Source organism: Pleurodeles waltl, chromosome 11, assembly GCF_031143425.1.
Source record: "Pleurodeles waltl isolate 20211129_DDA chromosome 11, aPleWal1.hap1.20221129, whole genome shotgun sequence".
Lineage (NCBI taxonomy): Eukaryota > Metazoa > Chordata > Amphibia > Caudata > Salamandridae > Pleurodeles > Pleurodeles waltl.
This window is the reverse complement of record NC_090450.1, coordinates 361,552,234-361,569,865: the sequence shown is the minus strand read 5'-3', so window position 1 is coordinate 361,569,865 and position 17,632 is coordinate 361,552,234. Positions and strand designations below refer to the sequence as shown.

Sequence of the window (17,632 nt, the reverse complement as noted above, 5' to 3'; positions counted from 1 at the left end):
TTGGAAATCTGGGCAGACAACAGAATGTTATTGTATTTGTCAAAATAATTGGGACCAAGTGAATTTGGGAGGCTATTGTGAAATGTTATGAGCTAATCTGGGATGGATTCAGGTTGAATTTTACATTGGAGGATAGTTAGGTTTATGACTGGAAAGGACGGTATTGGAGATAGTGTAGGGGTCAACTACTTGAAGGTTGCTAGAGGGGGGTAGATCAAGGGTAGCCTACTAGAATTGAAGAACAGAATGAGGTTGGGAGAGTTAATATGTGAGCGAGTAGAACATCTAAGCACATTGGTAAGTGCCTCCTTAGCAGGTAATTGAGAGACAGGATAATTTTGTGCATAGTTTTAGAGGCTAAGGTTTAGACCACCGAGGATGATGGGTAATGCCTAGTTGATCAAGGTTATTGTTAAGAGTCAGGGGGTCTTTGAAATAGGCTAATGGCTGAGAAAAGTATGTACTGTGATCATAGAGATGCACTATCATGGGTGGATTTGGAGCAGGGCGACCACCACTATGACTTGGCAGCCCAGAGACAGATGGACTACTTGGTCAAGGGATTTCACTTGTGGAGAGAGCTGAGGCTCCTACTTGCACTTTGCCCAGCTTCAAATGTGAATGCAAACTGCAAGTTTGGTGGGTCAGAAGCCCCACTGTTATATGATGTTCCCATTCCAAACTCAAAATAATCCACTTAGTCATTTGCATTTAAGTATGTAGTAGTACAGGAAAGCACACAAGCACATCTTTAATATTTGGCTTATGGGGTGCAGGCCATTGGTCGTGTAGAATTCAAGGTACATAAATTATTATATTGTGAAGAAGCAATAGGTGTTACTAATTTAGGTTATGGTGGTTCAAGAGTACAGTCTCAAGGCCACACAGTAACAATTACTTGCAATTTGGTATGGATGGAATTATGTTTCCTAGTGCATAAATTCCGCTTTACATCTGAAAGTAGCTTCACCCCTACAAAAGCCAATTGTGAAAAGCTATGCCAAGAGGGGCTTCCAGAATATTTTAAAAGGGACAATTGTGAACTGCAAGGACAATAGATTAATGACACTAGAAACTGGTCTGTATAGATCGACCCACATATTGGATTGCAAGAAAAGACATTGCCCTTATAAACTAAAAAGTACTACAATGGAGAATTCACTCTGTTCTCCATTGGCCTTCTGTAGGTGGAATGCAGATGGTATGATGTGGAAGATGAATGAGAAATTGCAATAACCTATTTAAACAATATTTTTAAATGAATTGAAGAGTTTGTTTAAGATCACCCCAGGGCCCATTCTGTCCTTTAAAATGCGAGGGAGGAAATCAACACTTATGCAGAGGAGCGCCATTTAAAGGCCAAACTAGAAAAACAACTAACAAAAACCTGCGGAAAGGGGACATGAAGACCCTAAATGTTTATAAATTATTCTGACGTACAACTTAGAATTGTACATAAAAGTGAATAAAAACAATGGGTTATTGAACAAATAATAATAATTTAGGCAGAAGAACAAGTAGCAAAACAGAATTGGAAGAAAGGACTGAACATTGACTATTAACTCACAGAAATACTGCAATAAGGATCAAAATAAACAGAAGTCCGGGGTACTATTGGAAAGGGAATAAATAACAAACACAAGCTTTCTTTCAGAGAAACTTTGAAATGATGCCTCACAAATCATTGGCAAATGTTCAGCCCACCTTTCTCTTGGTCCCCCTGCCTCATTTAGGGTTTAGAGGAATGCATTTTCTTGAAGGTGAATCCACTGCCTGGTGGACCCAACACCAGTGGAAGTAGTTTAACCGTTGCTGTTCTAGCTTAAAGCCATCAATCATGGACTGAAAAAATCTAGGAATGTTCCACATTCTAGGAATTGATCATCTTTTGCATGATGTTACCCCAGAATATTGTACTATCTGCTTTCCTTGCTTTAGAACTCTGTGGCACCCCCCTTGTGTGACGTGGCCTAGTGCCTGTGATTCAAAAATCTGTAAACCATGTTGTGGCAACATAAAAAAATATGAGAGAACAATCACCCGGTTTGGTTATATGGGTAACTGGGGATTTTGGGACCAAGCTTGAATGTCACTCAGAAAAAACTTACTAAGGCCTGACATTTCTGAAACTAGACACTGAGGGAAGTTCAAGATGGTGTGATTTGCGTGGATCTCATGGCCTCCCCTGAGTTCTTACAAACCTCAAACTTTGGATAAAAGCATGTATTTATATCACATATTTGTGAGGGACAGTTCAGCAAACTTCAGGGTTTCAAACAATTCCAACCTCACAGAGTTCATACGTCTCTCAATAAAAATGGCACCACACCCTGGACACTCTTGGGTATGTGGGGCCAGATGTATATAGTTTATTGTTTGCATTTTCCTAATAGCGAATCTTAGTAAACTGTGATGTATGACAGTGTGTATGGTACTGGTAACGATTTGCAGTGGGTTGCAAATGGACCTGCCTCATCAATATTCAAGAGGCAGGTCGCAATTTGCAACCCATTCCTTAAAGGAATATGGGTTGCATAATAAAAAGAAAACTGAGAGGTTTTTTTCAGAGTAGGCAGAACAGGACCGTGGACCACTGTCTGTTTTTAAAAAATGTTTGCATCCCCCATTCAGAAAGGGGAAGGGGTCCCTTGGGGAGCCCCTTCCCGTTTGTGAATGGCTTACCACCAAATTGAAGTTGCTGATAGCTGGAAATGTTTTGCATCGCATTCCCGGTCGCGAAACAGTCTTTGATCCATCTGCAACTCGTTACTAGGAAGGGACTCCATTGGCATGCCCCTTCCTAATCGCTGACTCGCAAACACCATTTTGCGAGTCAGTAGTAGATTACTGACTCACAAAATAGGGATGGTACATGGTAAAAAGCATTTTACCTGTCGCAAAAGGCCAGCTGAGCCCGGGCCCAAAGACCACAGCTACCCAATGCCAAATCAGGCCATTTGTTGTCAGGAAATGTTGTCTCTACACTGTGTTGGGACCTGTTGTGTGGCAGGCACTAGGCCGAGCGATACAAGTGAGGTATTGTTCTTATCAGGAACAAGTGTAGGAATGCTGGTTGGTTGTCTTTTTGTGAATCCATGCAGATTCCTCTTAAATAATACATTCACACCACAGTCAACCAACAACCCAATTTCTTATACACTGTAAGTCTTTAAAAGACTACCCGGAGGTCCTTGGGGGCTTTAGAAGTGTATTCCTGTGGTTGACTGGGACTTAGAAGACTAAGGGCCTCATTATGAACACGGCGGTCCAGACCGCCATGCCAGTGGTGGCGGAAATTACCACCACCGGCATGGCAGTCTGGACCGCCATATTATAAACACAGGGGGGACCGCCACAGGTGGCACTCTGCCACCACCAGGCTACCTCGAGCAGCACTGGCCTCTGGATAAAGAACCCGTTCTCTGCCAGCCATTCCCTGGTGGTTTCACCTGCCAGGGAAAGGCTGGCAGAAGGGGTGCTCGGGGCCCCCGTGCACAGCCCCGTCGCGCAAGTCACTGCCCGATTTACGGGCAGTGATATGCGCGACGGGTGCTGCTGCACCCGCTGCACTGCGGCATTGACAACGGCTCCATGTGGAGCCGTCAGCAATGTCCAGGCCCAGCATTCTTCTGGGACAGCGGGCAGAAACACTGTTTCCACCCGCCGGCCCTGAGGAATGTTCTTTATTGAGCCGGCGGAGTCCTCAACAGGCTGGTGGTGTGTGTTCAGACCGCCAGCATGAACACAGCAGGGATTCCCACTGTGTTCATAATGAGGGCCTAAGTTAGAATTTGAAATCTTTGACTGAAACAAACCTGGTTAGTGCATCTAACCCATGCTCTGTCATGCTGGTCTACAATTACACTTCGGTCCTCGTCTATCACAATCATAAACTATCACTGGAGCCTAGAGCTTTTTAGCACTATTTTCACTTAAGAATTGAAACTTTGACATTTTTGCTTCTCCATGTAGGATTTGTGTCATTTTTGTGTCATTTTGTTTATTAAATTGTACTCTAATTTGTAATGCAGCTTCAGATTCTTTTTCCTTGTGCATTTCGGCTTTATTACTGTAACTGTATTGCATAAATACCTTGTGCATTGCCCTCATTAAACCTGTCTGCTTTCTGCATTAGCTACCAGGCAGTTGAGTTCAGGTTAACTTAGTGATTTGCATGACTTGGTGTATTCACCCTGGCAAGAGTTGCGATTATTCTTTGGAAATTATATACATAATTACATTAGCGCCATCACTGTCTTTCTTTTTCCACCTAAGCAGCACCTCTCATGGATGTGTGAGTTGCTTCATGGGAAAATATAAGTAAATTGGGAAGGCTGTCATTGAGGAGTCTGAAACTGTTCCTCCAGTGACTGTCTGAAGAACTTTCAATGAGGCACATAGTGTAATACATACTTACAGATGGCAATGGCTCTAGCAAGGCAGTACCAGGTCTAATCTGAATAGGGTATAGCAGAAATGATTATAGCAATAGTAAGAAGTTGCTCACCTTGTTTGGTCCAGAATCCTGTAAAGAAGAAGAAAGGCATTTTAGTCTCGATTTAATGGGTGTACGCTTTGCAGGTTGCTGAAATATGACATTCTGAACTATGAGGAAAAAGAGTAAACCCCTGTTTGAAAAGAAAATAACTGACAACTCCACTCTTTATGTATTTACCCACCCAGCAGCCCATTTTTGAAACCACTTGTCAGTCTTCCTTTTAGAGAAAAAACACTGCCTCACAATACAGAATAAATCCTCTGAATATGAGCAAATTGAGAGGTAACTGAAGTTAATGATACCGAGTCCATTTTTTTGATGGTCAGTTCATAAGTAACACGCCTGGTGGGATACTGGATATTGAGATTTCTCTAGCTTTAATTATGCGCATTGTTGCCAGGCTTTGTGTTCAACCTCATGTGTAAAGCTTATGTTTTTCTTTGGAGGTGTGCATGTGCTGGACTTGCCGAAGCATCAAGGTCCATTCTAAAGCAAATGCATTACCTGCTACATACTTAGACTACATTTCAAAATGATCACATTAATGGGATGGTAAACTTACCATCTCTGCCAAGGCAGAGATCACTTTTCCCAGTGTAGTCAGCGACTTGTTAATGTTTGCCCCTTCCTGAAAGAAAAAATGAAAAAAGGATGAAATGGGGCAATGGTGAGTAGATAAACATTAGGTGTGGGGTAAGCAGCCTCTGGAGAAAACTGAAATATAACACTACAAGGGACGCGGATAGTTGAAAGGAATAACAAAGAAGAGGTTATAGAGATCTTTCAAACTGAAAAAGCCAGTAGGTTTAGCTTTTGTATAACCAACTTTAATTGGTTGATTTTTAAATGTCTTGGTGTTTAGCTGTATAAACATAGGCTCTCATTCTTGAGTTTGGCGGGTAGTGCCTGCCGCCCATCAAACTCAAACCACTTGTAGACCGCCATTGCGGTCTAAACACCGCCCACCCTATAAAGAGTTCACGGCAGGGCTGGCAGTGAACAGGGCCTTAACATTGACACCGGCTCATAATCAAGCTGGCAGCAATGTGGTGGTGCGGTGGGCGCGCTTTCCAGGGCCCGTAATTTGGGCTCTGGAAAGAGAGACAGGGCTGTCCATGGGGACCCCTGCACTGCCCATGTCAAGTGCATGGGCAGTGAGGGGCCCCGGTGGAGCCCCCAGCACCCCCTTTCTGCCAGCCTTTGCATGATGGGGCTCGTGCCATGCAAAGGCTGGCGGAAAGGGGACTCGTAATCCCCAAGGCAGCGGATTACATCAGCCGAGACCTCCAGGCTGTCAACTGGCAGTGCCAGAGGTTCAACTAATGGTGCTTTCGCCATGGTCGTAATGTCCAGGTTGGACAGCCACTTTGGCGGCAGTCTGAACGTGACCATGGTGGTCTCGTAACCGCTGCGGTCATAATGAGGCTCATAGTCAGGCAAAAGGAGAATTTTACTTGTTCTGACAGTAAGTATGTAGGCTTTTCATTATCTGTGGTTTGTTATCTGTAGTTCGTTGTATTGGTGTGTACATTTATGTGAGAGTAAATTCAGGCCTTCTAACTTAGTTGTAGTCTGAGACTAAAGACTGTTCTGCAGACTAAAGTGAAAGCTTGCAGTTTAAAGCCACCCAGAATGCAGTTAGCTTCCTTCCAAATGTGTAGTCAAGGTTTATAAATTAAAAAGAAATAAGAAAGATTACAGATACACTGCTGAACAATGCAACCCCAGTCACAGATCTGGGTTTAATCCACTGTTTTTGTGCCTACCATGCCAACCCAGTTTGGACATAGTTATATGCAATCAGTTTTAATCCTGCTCCCATGGGAACAGTCCAGCCCAAACTGCCAGGTTAGGTCCTCCCTGGAATGGAAACAAGTATCCTGGGACTGGTTTTAAACAGGACCTGGCCTGGCAGTTCAGGCTGGACTGTTCCCATGGGGAGCAGGGTCAAGACTGATTTACACATGGCTAGGTCCAAACTGGGGTGGCCTGGTGAGCAAACAAAAAATGGATTAAACACAGATCTGTGACTGGGGGTGAATGTTTGCTTTGTTCAGCATTCCGTCCATCATCTGTTCCTTTTGCATTAGTCAAGGTTGATACCTCACTACAAAGGAAATCCCATATAACCCAGTTAACAATGTTGGCCAATAAACAGTTTAAACCAAATGGCAGGTGAAATAACCTTCAAAATTCAAACTTTCAGGGGCATGGGTTGAATCTCCGAAAAGTATAAAATGATTACAAGCATTATGGAGGCTTCACTTTTGTCATTGTGAAGGCTTTCTATAGAAGGATTCTACTGGATACCAATTTTACGAGTCAGACTGCGTGACTCACAAGATAGAGGCGCTCAGTTCAATAAGGCTCTCTTCCGACCAAGCACAGCACTGCTATCTGCAACCCTAATGCTGAGCAGCCTTCAGTAAAGGTAAACCTTGCTATTGATGTGGATAATGATTTCTGAGCCCTACAAATAAAATTGTGCAAACACACTAACTGGCCTTCCGAGGGTGCAGTGGCTCCTAACTCATGCACCTCACCCATCTGCTGCACACTGAGCTGTGCAGGTCTTATGCTAAAACATCTCAGAAAGTCACAATACTACTACCAATATATGCAATCAATTCATCACCAGAGCTCTTCAGACATGTCTACCAAGCCCACAGACCCTTTCAACCCTGCTCTTCACAAATGCTTTCCCAGGTGCTTTGGGGAGATGACCGCCCAGTCATGGCATCTTAGATAACTTGGATTCTCATTTCTTAGCACTTCACAGCCTGGCAATACCATTGAGGTATAACTCACAGTGTGCTACATATGTTCAATGTCTGCATCCTCACCACTTACCAAACAAGAGCACAGTGCAATCAAGTAACACATCAGTTGTTGGTACTGCACTGTTTAAGAATAAAGCTGCACTAGCAACAAAACAGTCTACACAGAAAAACCTCCCAAGCAATTAAGCTCAGGATCAAATTGGGACTGAACTATTTAATGACACTAACCTCAATGGCTCCTTAGCCCCTGAATAATCATAAGCTTCTTAAATCCTTCCATGGTAATGAGGTGACTCCTTTTGCGGTCTATAGCTGGAATGCTCCACCCAGGTCAAGATCCACTACAACAGCACTACTTTCTCATATCTTACAATTAATTTGGGTGTGAAACCTCATTCGTTTGTGGAACATGCAACTTGGTGAAAACCATAGATCACAAAAAGAAGGACATAAAAGGAAACCTGAAAAGGATAAAGCAGGAACATCCATCCCAGACTCACCTATAAAGATAAGGCAGATAACTCATCTACACTGGAAGTTATTCTAAAAAAATAGAATACAGTCGCGGACAAAGTTGAGACTTACATAACAAATACAGACTTGCTACAGATGAAGGTGGCTGTCAGGAAAGACCTCAAAGTCCTTAATATCAGATTGATCAATTCGGAAGGCAGCACCAGTGCAACCAAATCCAATAATAATCTCCATAAAAAACACATCCAAAGATCTGATTCACTACTGACTAGCCTCAAAAATGGCATTACAGGTCTAGAAGATCGTAATAGAAGGAGCAATCTTAGAATTTGTGGATTATTAGAGCACTCTGAAGATGGGGCTCATTTGATGATCAATTTCCTACAATCCTGGATACAACTGACACATCAACTTCATTTAAGACTTTGAACTAGAAAGTGGTCTCCCTGTCCCAACATTCAAACCCAAGAACTGAACATCACTGAGACCTTTGATCTTTAAACCCCTGTGACCCCAACACTCTGAACTCATACTAGTTTACAAGCAGAATGGCTTGGCGCTAGAATCTCTATCTCACAAGACTTTGCTAAAGACCCAGTCATCAGGCAAAAAGGTTTTCTTACTCTTAAAAAAAAGTCATAGAAAAATCAATTCTGCACTCCTTTATTGGCACATGCAAATTCAATACTGTTTTCAAAGGTCAAACCTGGGTCGTCACAGAACCTTCCAGCCTAGGAACACTTTTTAGAGAATAAGTCTGAATCCCAGATGGAAGAGGAATTCAGCATACTCTAGAGGGCCCTGTGATATCTTGCATGACTACAATCATTGTTGGGTGACACTCATCAGTCATTACCTCATCCTTGCCTCCCCAACATAACAGACTCTATACCTGACAGCATATACACAGCATGAGCATATCACTGCAGTATTGTGACTCAATGGGACCTTTATATCAGAAATTAATGTAAGAGGACTCCATCTCCTCTTCATCAAACTCACCCACTTTCAGAAATATCAGCTACAACAGAGGACACCTGGGTGGATCTATCTCACCAAAATACCCACCAGAGAGGATCTGCTCTCAAATAATATGTACACCACATACACTACTCTTTTGCCAACTACCTCCCAGGAAAAAATACATTAGAATGGTATTATGTTCTCATGGGGCGCTATTCAAAGTCTAAATGGTTCCACAGGGTGATGTGTCCTGCGATGTACGGTACTGCATGTCATAGAATGTTTACATATTTCTTGCATCTCTGATGGTACCAGTATTTTTCTTTAATGCTCCACATACACAACAACAGACTGTTTTGGACTTTTGTCTGCTGATTATATTTCCACTCTCACTGCAAACTTATGGTCACCTGCTGATCTATTGATCTTACATTATCATCATACTTTACTGACACATTGCTTCTGATGTATGCTACTGCTGTTAGTTTTCACCGTTATCAGTTCGAATCTTCACATTTTACGGTTTCAGGGTGTACAGTGAGAACTCCTTGCAGGGATATCCCATTAGTCTGCTGTTCTAGACCTCACTAAGGGTCTCTAGGTAGAGGTTTTGGTTCTGGTTTTTCTTTTATAAGTTTCAGATACAGTTTTCCTCCCATCTCTGTCCCCACCTGACCCCTCCCAGGAGGTGCTTTTTTATTTTATTTTAACTTGCCCTCTACCTCGCCCTTCAATTCCATTCCATTGTGGGGGTTTTTTCCAGGCACACCCTTTCTACCATGTGGCATTTTCCCCACCTTATCAAGATATATAGGCATAAATGTGTCCTCATGCGATACCTCCTACCTGACCCTACGTATCATTTCTTAGTTTCTACAATATGACCTCCTTGAAGGTGACTTTGCTTAACACCAAATACCTGAACAACCTACTGCAATAATCTCAAAGGTGACTTGGTATTTCCACAAGACACCAAAACAGGATACAAGGAAGATGTATCAATGCACTGTGACAGGATCAATGACTTGACCTGCTCTGCAGCAATATCCAAAAATAAATTAATCACCACCATAATCTTGAAAAACTTTGGTTTATCCATAATTGGCTCAGGCCTGGATAAAAAAAAATCTGGTTAGTTACCAGACTCAAAAAATGGTGGGACAGAATTATATGCCATAAATATCTATACTCTAAATGGAGGTGCCCCTCAATTTTGGACATCAATGAAATCAAACCTATCCCTACTTCCTCTGGGAGCCTATATCATTCTTAGGGTGCGGGAATTCAATTTACCTGCGGACGTAATCCTAGACAGACAGTAGGCCTGTAAATTCAGATCTCTCAACGCTCACAAAATCATGCACTCTATGTACCTCCCATCACCTTGCAGACATTTGAAGACGATCTAATCCCACTATTTATGACTTTACCTTTTTCTCACCTTCCCACAAAAGTTTCTTGAGGATCAACTATTTATTAGTTGATGCATTTCTACTTCAAGAGATATTATCCTCTTCAACCAAACTATTGTGATCTGATCGTGCCACCATCATCTCATCACTGATGTTACCCCTCAACCCAAAAATTGCTTTTGGTGAATGACCAACAACATTTTAGAAAATTCATCAAATTTCGATGAATTAGAACAAGATTTTAAACTTTTCTTACATGAAAAAACAAACCTCTCCCGTGACACTGTGGGATACTCTAAAATGCTCTATCAGCGGCCATATAATAAGTTGCATGGCCATGAAAAATAAAGAACTAAAACAATCCCTAGACACACTAGCTAAAGAAAGCAAAGCCAAATAATTACTATATAGACGCTCCAGGTACTCCTTAATTTCAGAAGCCCTCAAACATCTTAAATACAAATACAATACAATCATCAGGAAGCAGGTTAATTTATGGGTTCACACTCAACAAGCAAAAAAACTATCTAAATAGAGCAGGGAAACCCCTCACCACTTATCTGAAATTTAGGAAGAATATTAGTTTCATAACCAGCATTAAAGATACCAATGAGTTAGTTAAAACAAAAACTAAATATATACTGAATGCATTCAGAAACTTTCACGCCACATTATATAATCCAACCTTAACTTAAGCTCCTTCAAAGAGGTCTCTCTGTAATTCTTAAAACCATTCCACTAAAGAACTGATCTGAGTCCATCAAACACTGTTTAAATAGATCATTATAAAGGAAAGAGATCATAGAATCAATCAAAGTAATTCCCAGTGGAAAGGCCCCTGGCCCTGATGGAGTACCCTTCACCTTTAAAAAAAAACTCCTCTTCCACGATCATTACATCGTTAGAAGCAGCCCTTAACCATTTTGTATCTACGGGCAGGCTGGTGGGTACCAGATAAAGACCATCTTGCCTAAAAATCTTTAGTCCAATCTCACTGGCTGGTTGACAAACCACTTAGGGAACCTCCTTGGTTTTACGTCGAACTCTGCTTTCCATTTTCTATTACATCAATCATAACCACATCCCTTCACAACTTCACCAGCTCAAAACAGATACTCTTAGATTCTGTTAAAACATTAAGACTGATAGACAAAAAACGTGTTATCTACTATCAATAAGTCCAACTTTCTATGTCTGTGGAACAACACACAAAAATATAATAAACTCCTTTGCCTTTGGTCCACATTGGGCATCAAAGATTTACATCTAAATTCAGACTCTCTATCTTTCGTCGGTCTTCAATCAACATTTGTGTTATCTATCCTAGGCTTCTATGACTTCCTTAAAATTAAAGCAAAGATTTTCAAATTAGGCTCTCTTAACACAGATTTGACAACACTTATCATGCAGTGGCATTCAGCAGGCTACACTTCTTCCCAGATATACACATTTCTGGGTACAGGCAAAAGCCAAACACCTCCTCCCATCAAATGTAAATGGACAAAGTATTTCTATGACATACATAGTATACACCAGCAGAATATTGGACCCAAAGCACTCCGCAACAAAATAATCCCATTACTCACACAGATCCAACTGTTCTTGGCACAGCTAGCTTTCTCGACACTGGATAAAGTATTCAATTTAAAATGTCTAGAAACAAATGTATGCTGGCCTTGCAAAGAAGCTCTCGGAGGTCTAGAACACACATTCTTTACTTGTAAAATGGTTGAAACCTTATTGGGGAAAAAAATAATGTTCCACCAAAGCAGAATCTTCAGTATAATAATTGGGTTACTCTTCCCCATAAAAATACTAAGCACGTATGGGGCCCCCACCTGCTCGTCCCTCTTAAACTCAGACTTTGCCCTACTGGTTCTCTTGCTAACAATCACAGCCAAAGTCAATCTCATGGATTGGAAATCTGGCAACCATATTTAATTTCATACCTAGTGGACTTGAATTGCATATCTCAGGAGCATTCACAGTGCTCAAGATAAAACCTCAAGAAGTCCCAGAACATCTTAGAAATTATGGAGTACACTTGATAACTTCATGCAACACCCTCCTCCTGAACGAGCTCCCCTTCTCTTAAACATAACCTGATTAGGTGGCATAGCTCCTACTCTCCATGCTAAAACCTACCCTCTTCCTCCTCCAGTGATGTTAGTGCACACCCTGCTCCGCTCCGCGTGCCGTGGTCATGTCAGCCCTGTCAGCCTGGCTGAACAGTGAAGCCGAACCAGGGATTCTGCTAAAGGAAGTTTTGAATGGTCATAATAATGATCTTTAGGATTTGAGCTATTATTACCACAGCAGTCAGGCATCGGGTACAGGCCTTGGGATAGACTAAAGCCACTCCAGCTTCCATTGGGGGGCTTATTAGGAGGGTGGCTCGTTAGCTTTCCTCCCTTCCTTCCTCATAAACTAGCAAACCTACTGGAGAACCCGGGGGTCGTGGCACATGGGAAGGCAAATAAGACCCTTGGGCTGTTACTAGGGGTGGGAGTGGTAGCAGCACACAGAGCACAGAGAGTGGGCTGGCAGTTTTGATGAGGAGGTAAGTGTTCTTACCTAGCATACGTTAATCATCACATCTGACACTGTTCCATCGAAGGTGGAAAGGAGAGAGAGGTGCAGACTGTCAGTGACTCTTCCTGGTAGCCCTCTCAATCGTTTTAGCAGAATATTGAACGGAGGTAGTGGTTCCTGCATACAAACTTGCAAATCTGGTCTTGAGGGGCCAGTACTTTGGTGAGCTACCATACAAGGTGGCAAGGGTGGAGTGATGCCTTCACACAGGAAAAGAGCACTTATGCCACAAGTGTCAACTAAGGGATTGAAAGGAATGGACATAGTAAATGGGCCCGAAGGCACCTCCAAGGAACAAATTGGAGTGAAGGGCCTAGGCCCCCGAGTAATAGGCTTTCTCCCTGTTGCCTGAACCTATTTCTGTAAGTTTATCACTACAGCACATCCCCTTACAATGTTATTAGCCTCATCAATACAGGATTTCATGAGTAAACATTTTAAGATCTTAAAGACATATGAATACCCTGCTGTAGGATTTGTAACTTCACTAGTTCAATATACAAAGGTCCAGGTTGAGCAGGAGATGGGTAAGGCTGGATCACTGGAGGGCCTTGTTATGACTGATCCACGTCTATCTTCTTCACCTTGTTTTCCCCGTTTATCTCTGACAGATCTTGTCCCCAAAGAGGAGGATGTTGGAGTGGAAACTGTGTGGGAAGGGGAAAATGAGATTGAGCTGGAGGTTCCCTAAATGGGACTGTCACTTCTGATACCTGGAGTGAGCGCAATTAATTATTATCCTTGTAATCTCTCCTTGAGTGGGCCCCAACAACATGCAAACCTCTCTGTTTTGAGTTCAAGTTTATTATTCATGATATAGTTACTTAAAACCCTAAATGATATAGTTAAAACAAAGAAATCAGAGGAAAAGAAAATGAAGAACATAACATTGGAAAAAGATGGTACAAAACATTCTAAAAGCTTTAACGTGTCTGGTGCTTAAAATCTAATACTGTACAGATAGGACTAACAAAGATATCAAAATGCAGGAGAACGAAGGAACATAATATTAACAGATAAAGGCCCTCATTCTGATTCTGGCCGCCGAATGACCGCCCAGCGGTCAAAAGACCGCGGCGGCCATTCCAACTTTCCCGCTGGGCCGGCGGGCGCCCTCCAAAAGAGCGCCCGCCGGCCCAGCGGGAAAGCCCCTGCAACAATGAAGCTGGCTCCGAATGGAGCTGGCGGAGTTGCAGGGGTGCGACGGGTGCAGTGGCACCCATCGGGATTTTCACTGTCTGCTAAGCAGACAGTGAAAATCTTTGTGGGGCCCTGTTAGGGGGCCCCTGCACTGCCCATGCCAGTGGCATGGGCAGTGCAGGGGCCCCCAGGGGCCCCACGACACCCGTTCCCGCCATCCTGGTTCTGGCAGTGAAAACCGCCAGAAACAGGCTGGCGGGAAGGGGGTCGGAATCCCCATGGAGGATTCCCTGGGCCAGGGGAAAACCGTCAGGAAACCGCCGGTTCCCCTTTTCTGACAGCGGCTTTACCGCTGCGGTCAGAATAGCCCTGGAAGCACCGCCAGCCTGTTGGCGGTGCTTCCGCTGCCCTCCGCCCTGGCGGTCAGAGACCGCCAGGGTTGGAATGAGGGCCAAAGTTTGCACCAAAATTCGAAAATAGTGCAATATCCTCCAGCTTTAGCATGGCTTGTACTTAGTCATGCCTGTAGACCTAAACTAAAGTGCTGGACCTGAGGCAGGTTGCACTGTAGTACGGGTGCTACTTAAAAGCTGTTGCTCATCAAGCAGAAACTGTCATTGGGCCACATTGTGGCAGAGTAGGGGCGCATCCAAACGTACCCAGAGAGCTGCAAACGAGCTTGTAGAGTGCCATTGCATGAGCTCCTCCAAGTAGTCCTTGATTATAAGCTGTGAAAAGGCATGTATCTTAGCCAAATAAAACAAATAGAGGGCCTTACTTCTTGCTATTCCCTTAAAACTCACTTGTCAACCACCATAATATGGAAAGCACACGCTGTCCTTAACCCCTTCGCTGCCAGGCCTTTTCCCCTCCTGTGCCAGGCCTTTTTTTGCCTATTTGAAATAGTTCTCGCTTAGGCCCTCATAACTTTTTGTCCACATAAGCTACCCATGCCAAATTTGCGTCCTTTTTTTACAACATCCTAGGGATTCTAGAGGTACCCAGACTGTGTGGGTTTCCCTGAAGGAGACCAAGAATTTAGCCAAAATACTGTGAAAATTTTGTTTTTTTAAAAAAAAGAATTGGAAAAAAAGGCTGCAGAAGAAGGCTTGTGATTTTTTTCCCCCTGAAAATGGCATCAACAAAGGGTTTGCGATGCTAAAATCACCAGCCTCCCAGCTTTCAGGAACAGGCCGACTTGAATCAGAAAACCCAATTTTTTAACACAATTTTGGCATTTTACTGGGACATGCCCCATTTTTGCTATTTTTTGTGCTTTCAGCTTCCTTACAGTCAGTGACAGAAATGGGTGTGAAACCAATGCTGGATCACAGAAACCTAAACATTTCTGAAAAGTAGACACAATTCTGAATTCAGCAATGGGTAATTTGTGTAGATCCTACAAGGGTTTCCTGCAGAAAATAACAACTGAAATAAAAAAATATTGAAAATGGGGTGAAAAAACAGCCATTTTTCTCTACGTTTTACTCTGTAATTTTTTTCTGCAATGTCAGATTTATGAAAGCAATATACTGTTACGTCCGCTGGACTCCTCTTGTTGCGGGGATATATAGGGCTTGTAGGTTCATCAAGAACCCTAGGCACCCAGAGCCAATAAATGAGCTGCACCTTTCAGTGGGTTTTCATTCTATACCGGGTATACAGTAATTAATTTGCTGAAATATAAAGAGTCAAAAATAGGTATCAAGAAAACCTTTGTATTTCCAAAATCTGCACAAGATAAGGTGTTGAGGAGCAGGGGTTATTTGCACATCTCTGAATTCTGGGGTGCCCATACTAGCATGTGAATTACAGGGCATTTCTCAAAGAGACGTCTTTTTTTACACACTGTCTTATATTTGGAAGGAAAAAATGTAGAGAAAGACAAGGGACAATAACACTTGTTTTGCTATTCTATTTAGCAATTGCTATTCTATGTTCCCCCAAGTCTCCCGATAAAAATGGTACCTCACTTGTGTGGGTAGGCATAGTGCCCGCGACAGGAAATGCCCCAAAACACAACGTGAACACATCACATTTTTCCACAGAAAACAGAGGTGTTTTTTGCAAAGGGCCTACCTGTGGATTTTGGCCTTTAGCTCAGCTGCCACCTGGGGAAACCTACCAAACCTGTGTATTTTTGAAAACTAGATGCCTAGGGAAATCCAGGACGGGGTGACTTGTGGGGCTCTCACCAGGTCCGGTTACCTAGAACCCTTTGCAAACCTCAAAATGTGGCTAAAAAAATACTTTTTCCTCACATTTTGTTGACAGAAAGTTCTGGAATCTGAGAGGGGCCACAAATTTCCTTCCACCCAGCCTTTCCTTAAGTCTCCCGATAAAAATGGTACCTCACTTGTATGGGTAGGCCTAGGGCCCGTGACAGGAAATGCCCCAAAATACAACGTGGACACATAAAAATGATCAAATAGAAAACTACCTGTTTTTGCGGGGGGCACTTGCGTTTTTGGTCCTGGGGTCAGCAGCCATCTAGAGAAACCTACCAAACCCAGACATTTCTGAAAACTAGGCACCCGAGGGAGTCAAGGAAGGTATGACTTGCGTGGATCCCCCAATATTTTCTTACCCAAAATCCTCAGCAAACTACAAATTTAGCTAAATAAATCAAATTTTTCCCACATTTCTGTGTGGGATCAGTGCACTGGGACAAATTTCCTACCACCCAACGTTCCCCTCAGTCTCCCAGTAAAAATGATACCTCACTTGTGTAGGTGGGCCAAGTGTTTGTGACAGGGAAGAGCCAAAAACACGTTGAAATTGAAAGGGGAACCAAAGTGGGTCCAAAAGGGCAGTTTGAAAAAAAACATTTTTAGGCTGACAAGTGCAGCAGAAATTTTATTGGTATAGATGAGACAATGGTGAGTAGTAGGAATTTTGTGGATTACTGCAGATTCCGGAAGGTTCCATCACAAAAATGTGGGAAAAATGTGTGCTTTCCAACAAAGTTGCAGGTTTGCAGGGCATTGTGGGTAAGGAAATGGTGCGGGTGCATGTGAAGCACACCACCCTGGAATCAACTAGATGTTTAGTTTTCAGATGTGTCTATGTCTTGTGGATTTTTCTACATGGCAGCGTCCCAAAGTAAAAAAAAGTGCAGCCCTCACCATTCTAAGTGGGACGACTTTGAGAGTTACCAAGCTCTCATGGCCCAAATGTAAAACAAAAAACAAAAATAATCAAATGTCCTCTTGCTTGCCATGGGATAAGATGTTTTAGTGTGTGGGGGAAAGCTGAAAGACTGTTAGCCCCTTCAGTTCGGGTGGGGGCATAACCAGGCCCGTACTGGTTGGTAGCCACCACCCCACTATTTTCTTTTAATTTAATTATTCCCTGGCCCCATTTATTTGGGGTGGGGGTATGGCCATACCCCCAACCTCTTATTTTGAAAAGAAAATCTTCCCTGGTCTCTGGTGGGCTTTCTGCCCCCATTGGGGGCAGACAGGCCTTCCAAAATAGGCCAATCTGCCCCCAAGGGAGGCAGTTATGGCCAACAGTAATGTGCCCCCATGGGGAGAGACCCTTGCCCAAAGGGCTGCCCCCTCCAAACAAAACACACACATACACACACACCAATCCATGGTGTCTAGAGGTTTCGCCTAACAAAAATAGGCTGATCTGCCCCCAAGGGGGGCAGAAATGGCCTAAATACAATTTTCCCCCCAGGGGAGTGACCCTTGTCTAAGGGGTCGCTCCCCATACATAAAAACATAAAGTAAATAAAAAAATATATATCCCTGGTGTCTAGAGGTTTC

At 43.0% G+C, this 17,632-nt stretch overlaps 1 protein-coding gene across 3 annotated transcripts in view; it reads right to left on the bottom strand.

The window, feature by feature from the left end:
- Positions 1-17,632, bottom strand: part of KIF1A (kinesin family member 1A) — a 3,950,406-nt gene that overhangs the window by 3,233,672 nt on the left and 699,102 nt on the right. For all 3 annotated transcript variants that reach the window (XM_069213666.1, XM_069213667.1, XM_069213668.1), the window contains exons 10-11: positions 5,061-5,126; positions 4,508-4,525 (exon numbers count right to left, since the gene is read on the bottom strand). In XM_069213666.1, the coding sequence (XP_069069767.1) occupies positions 4,508-4,525; positions 5,061-5,126 (84 nt within the window). The remainder of the gene's footprint in view (positions 1-4,507; positions 4,526-5,060; positions 5,127-17,632) is intronic.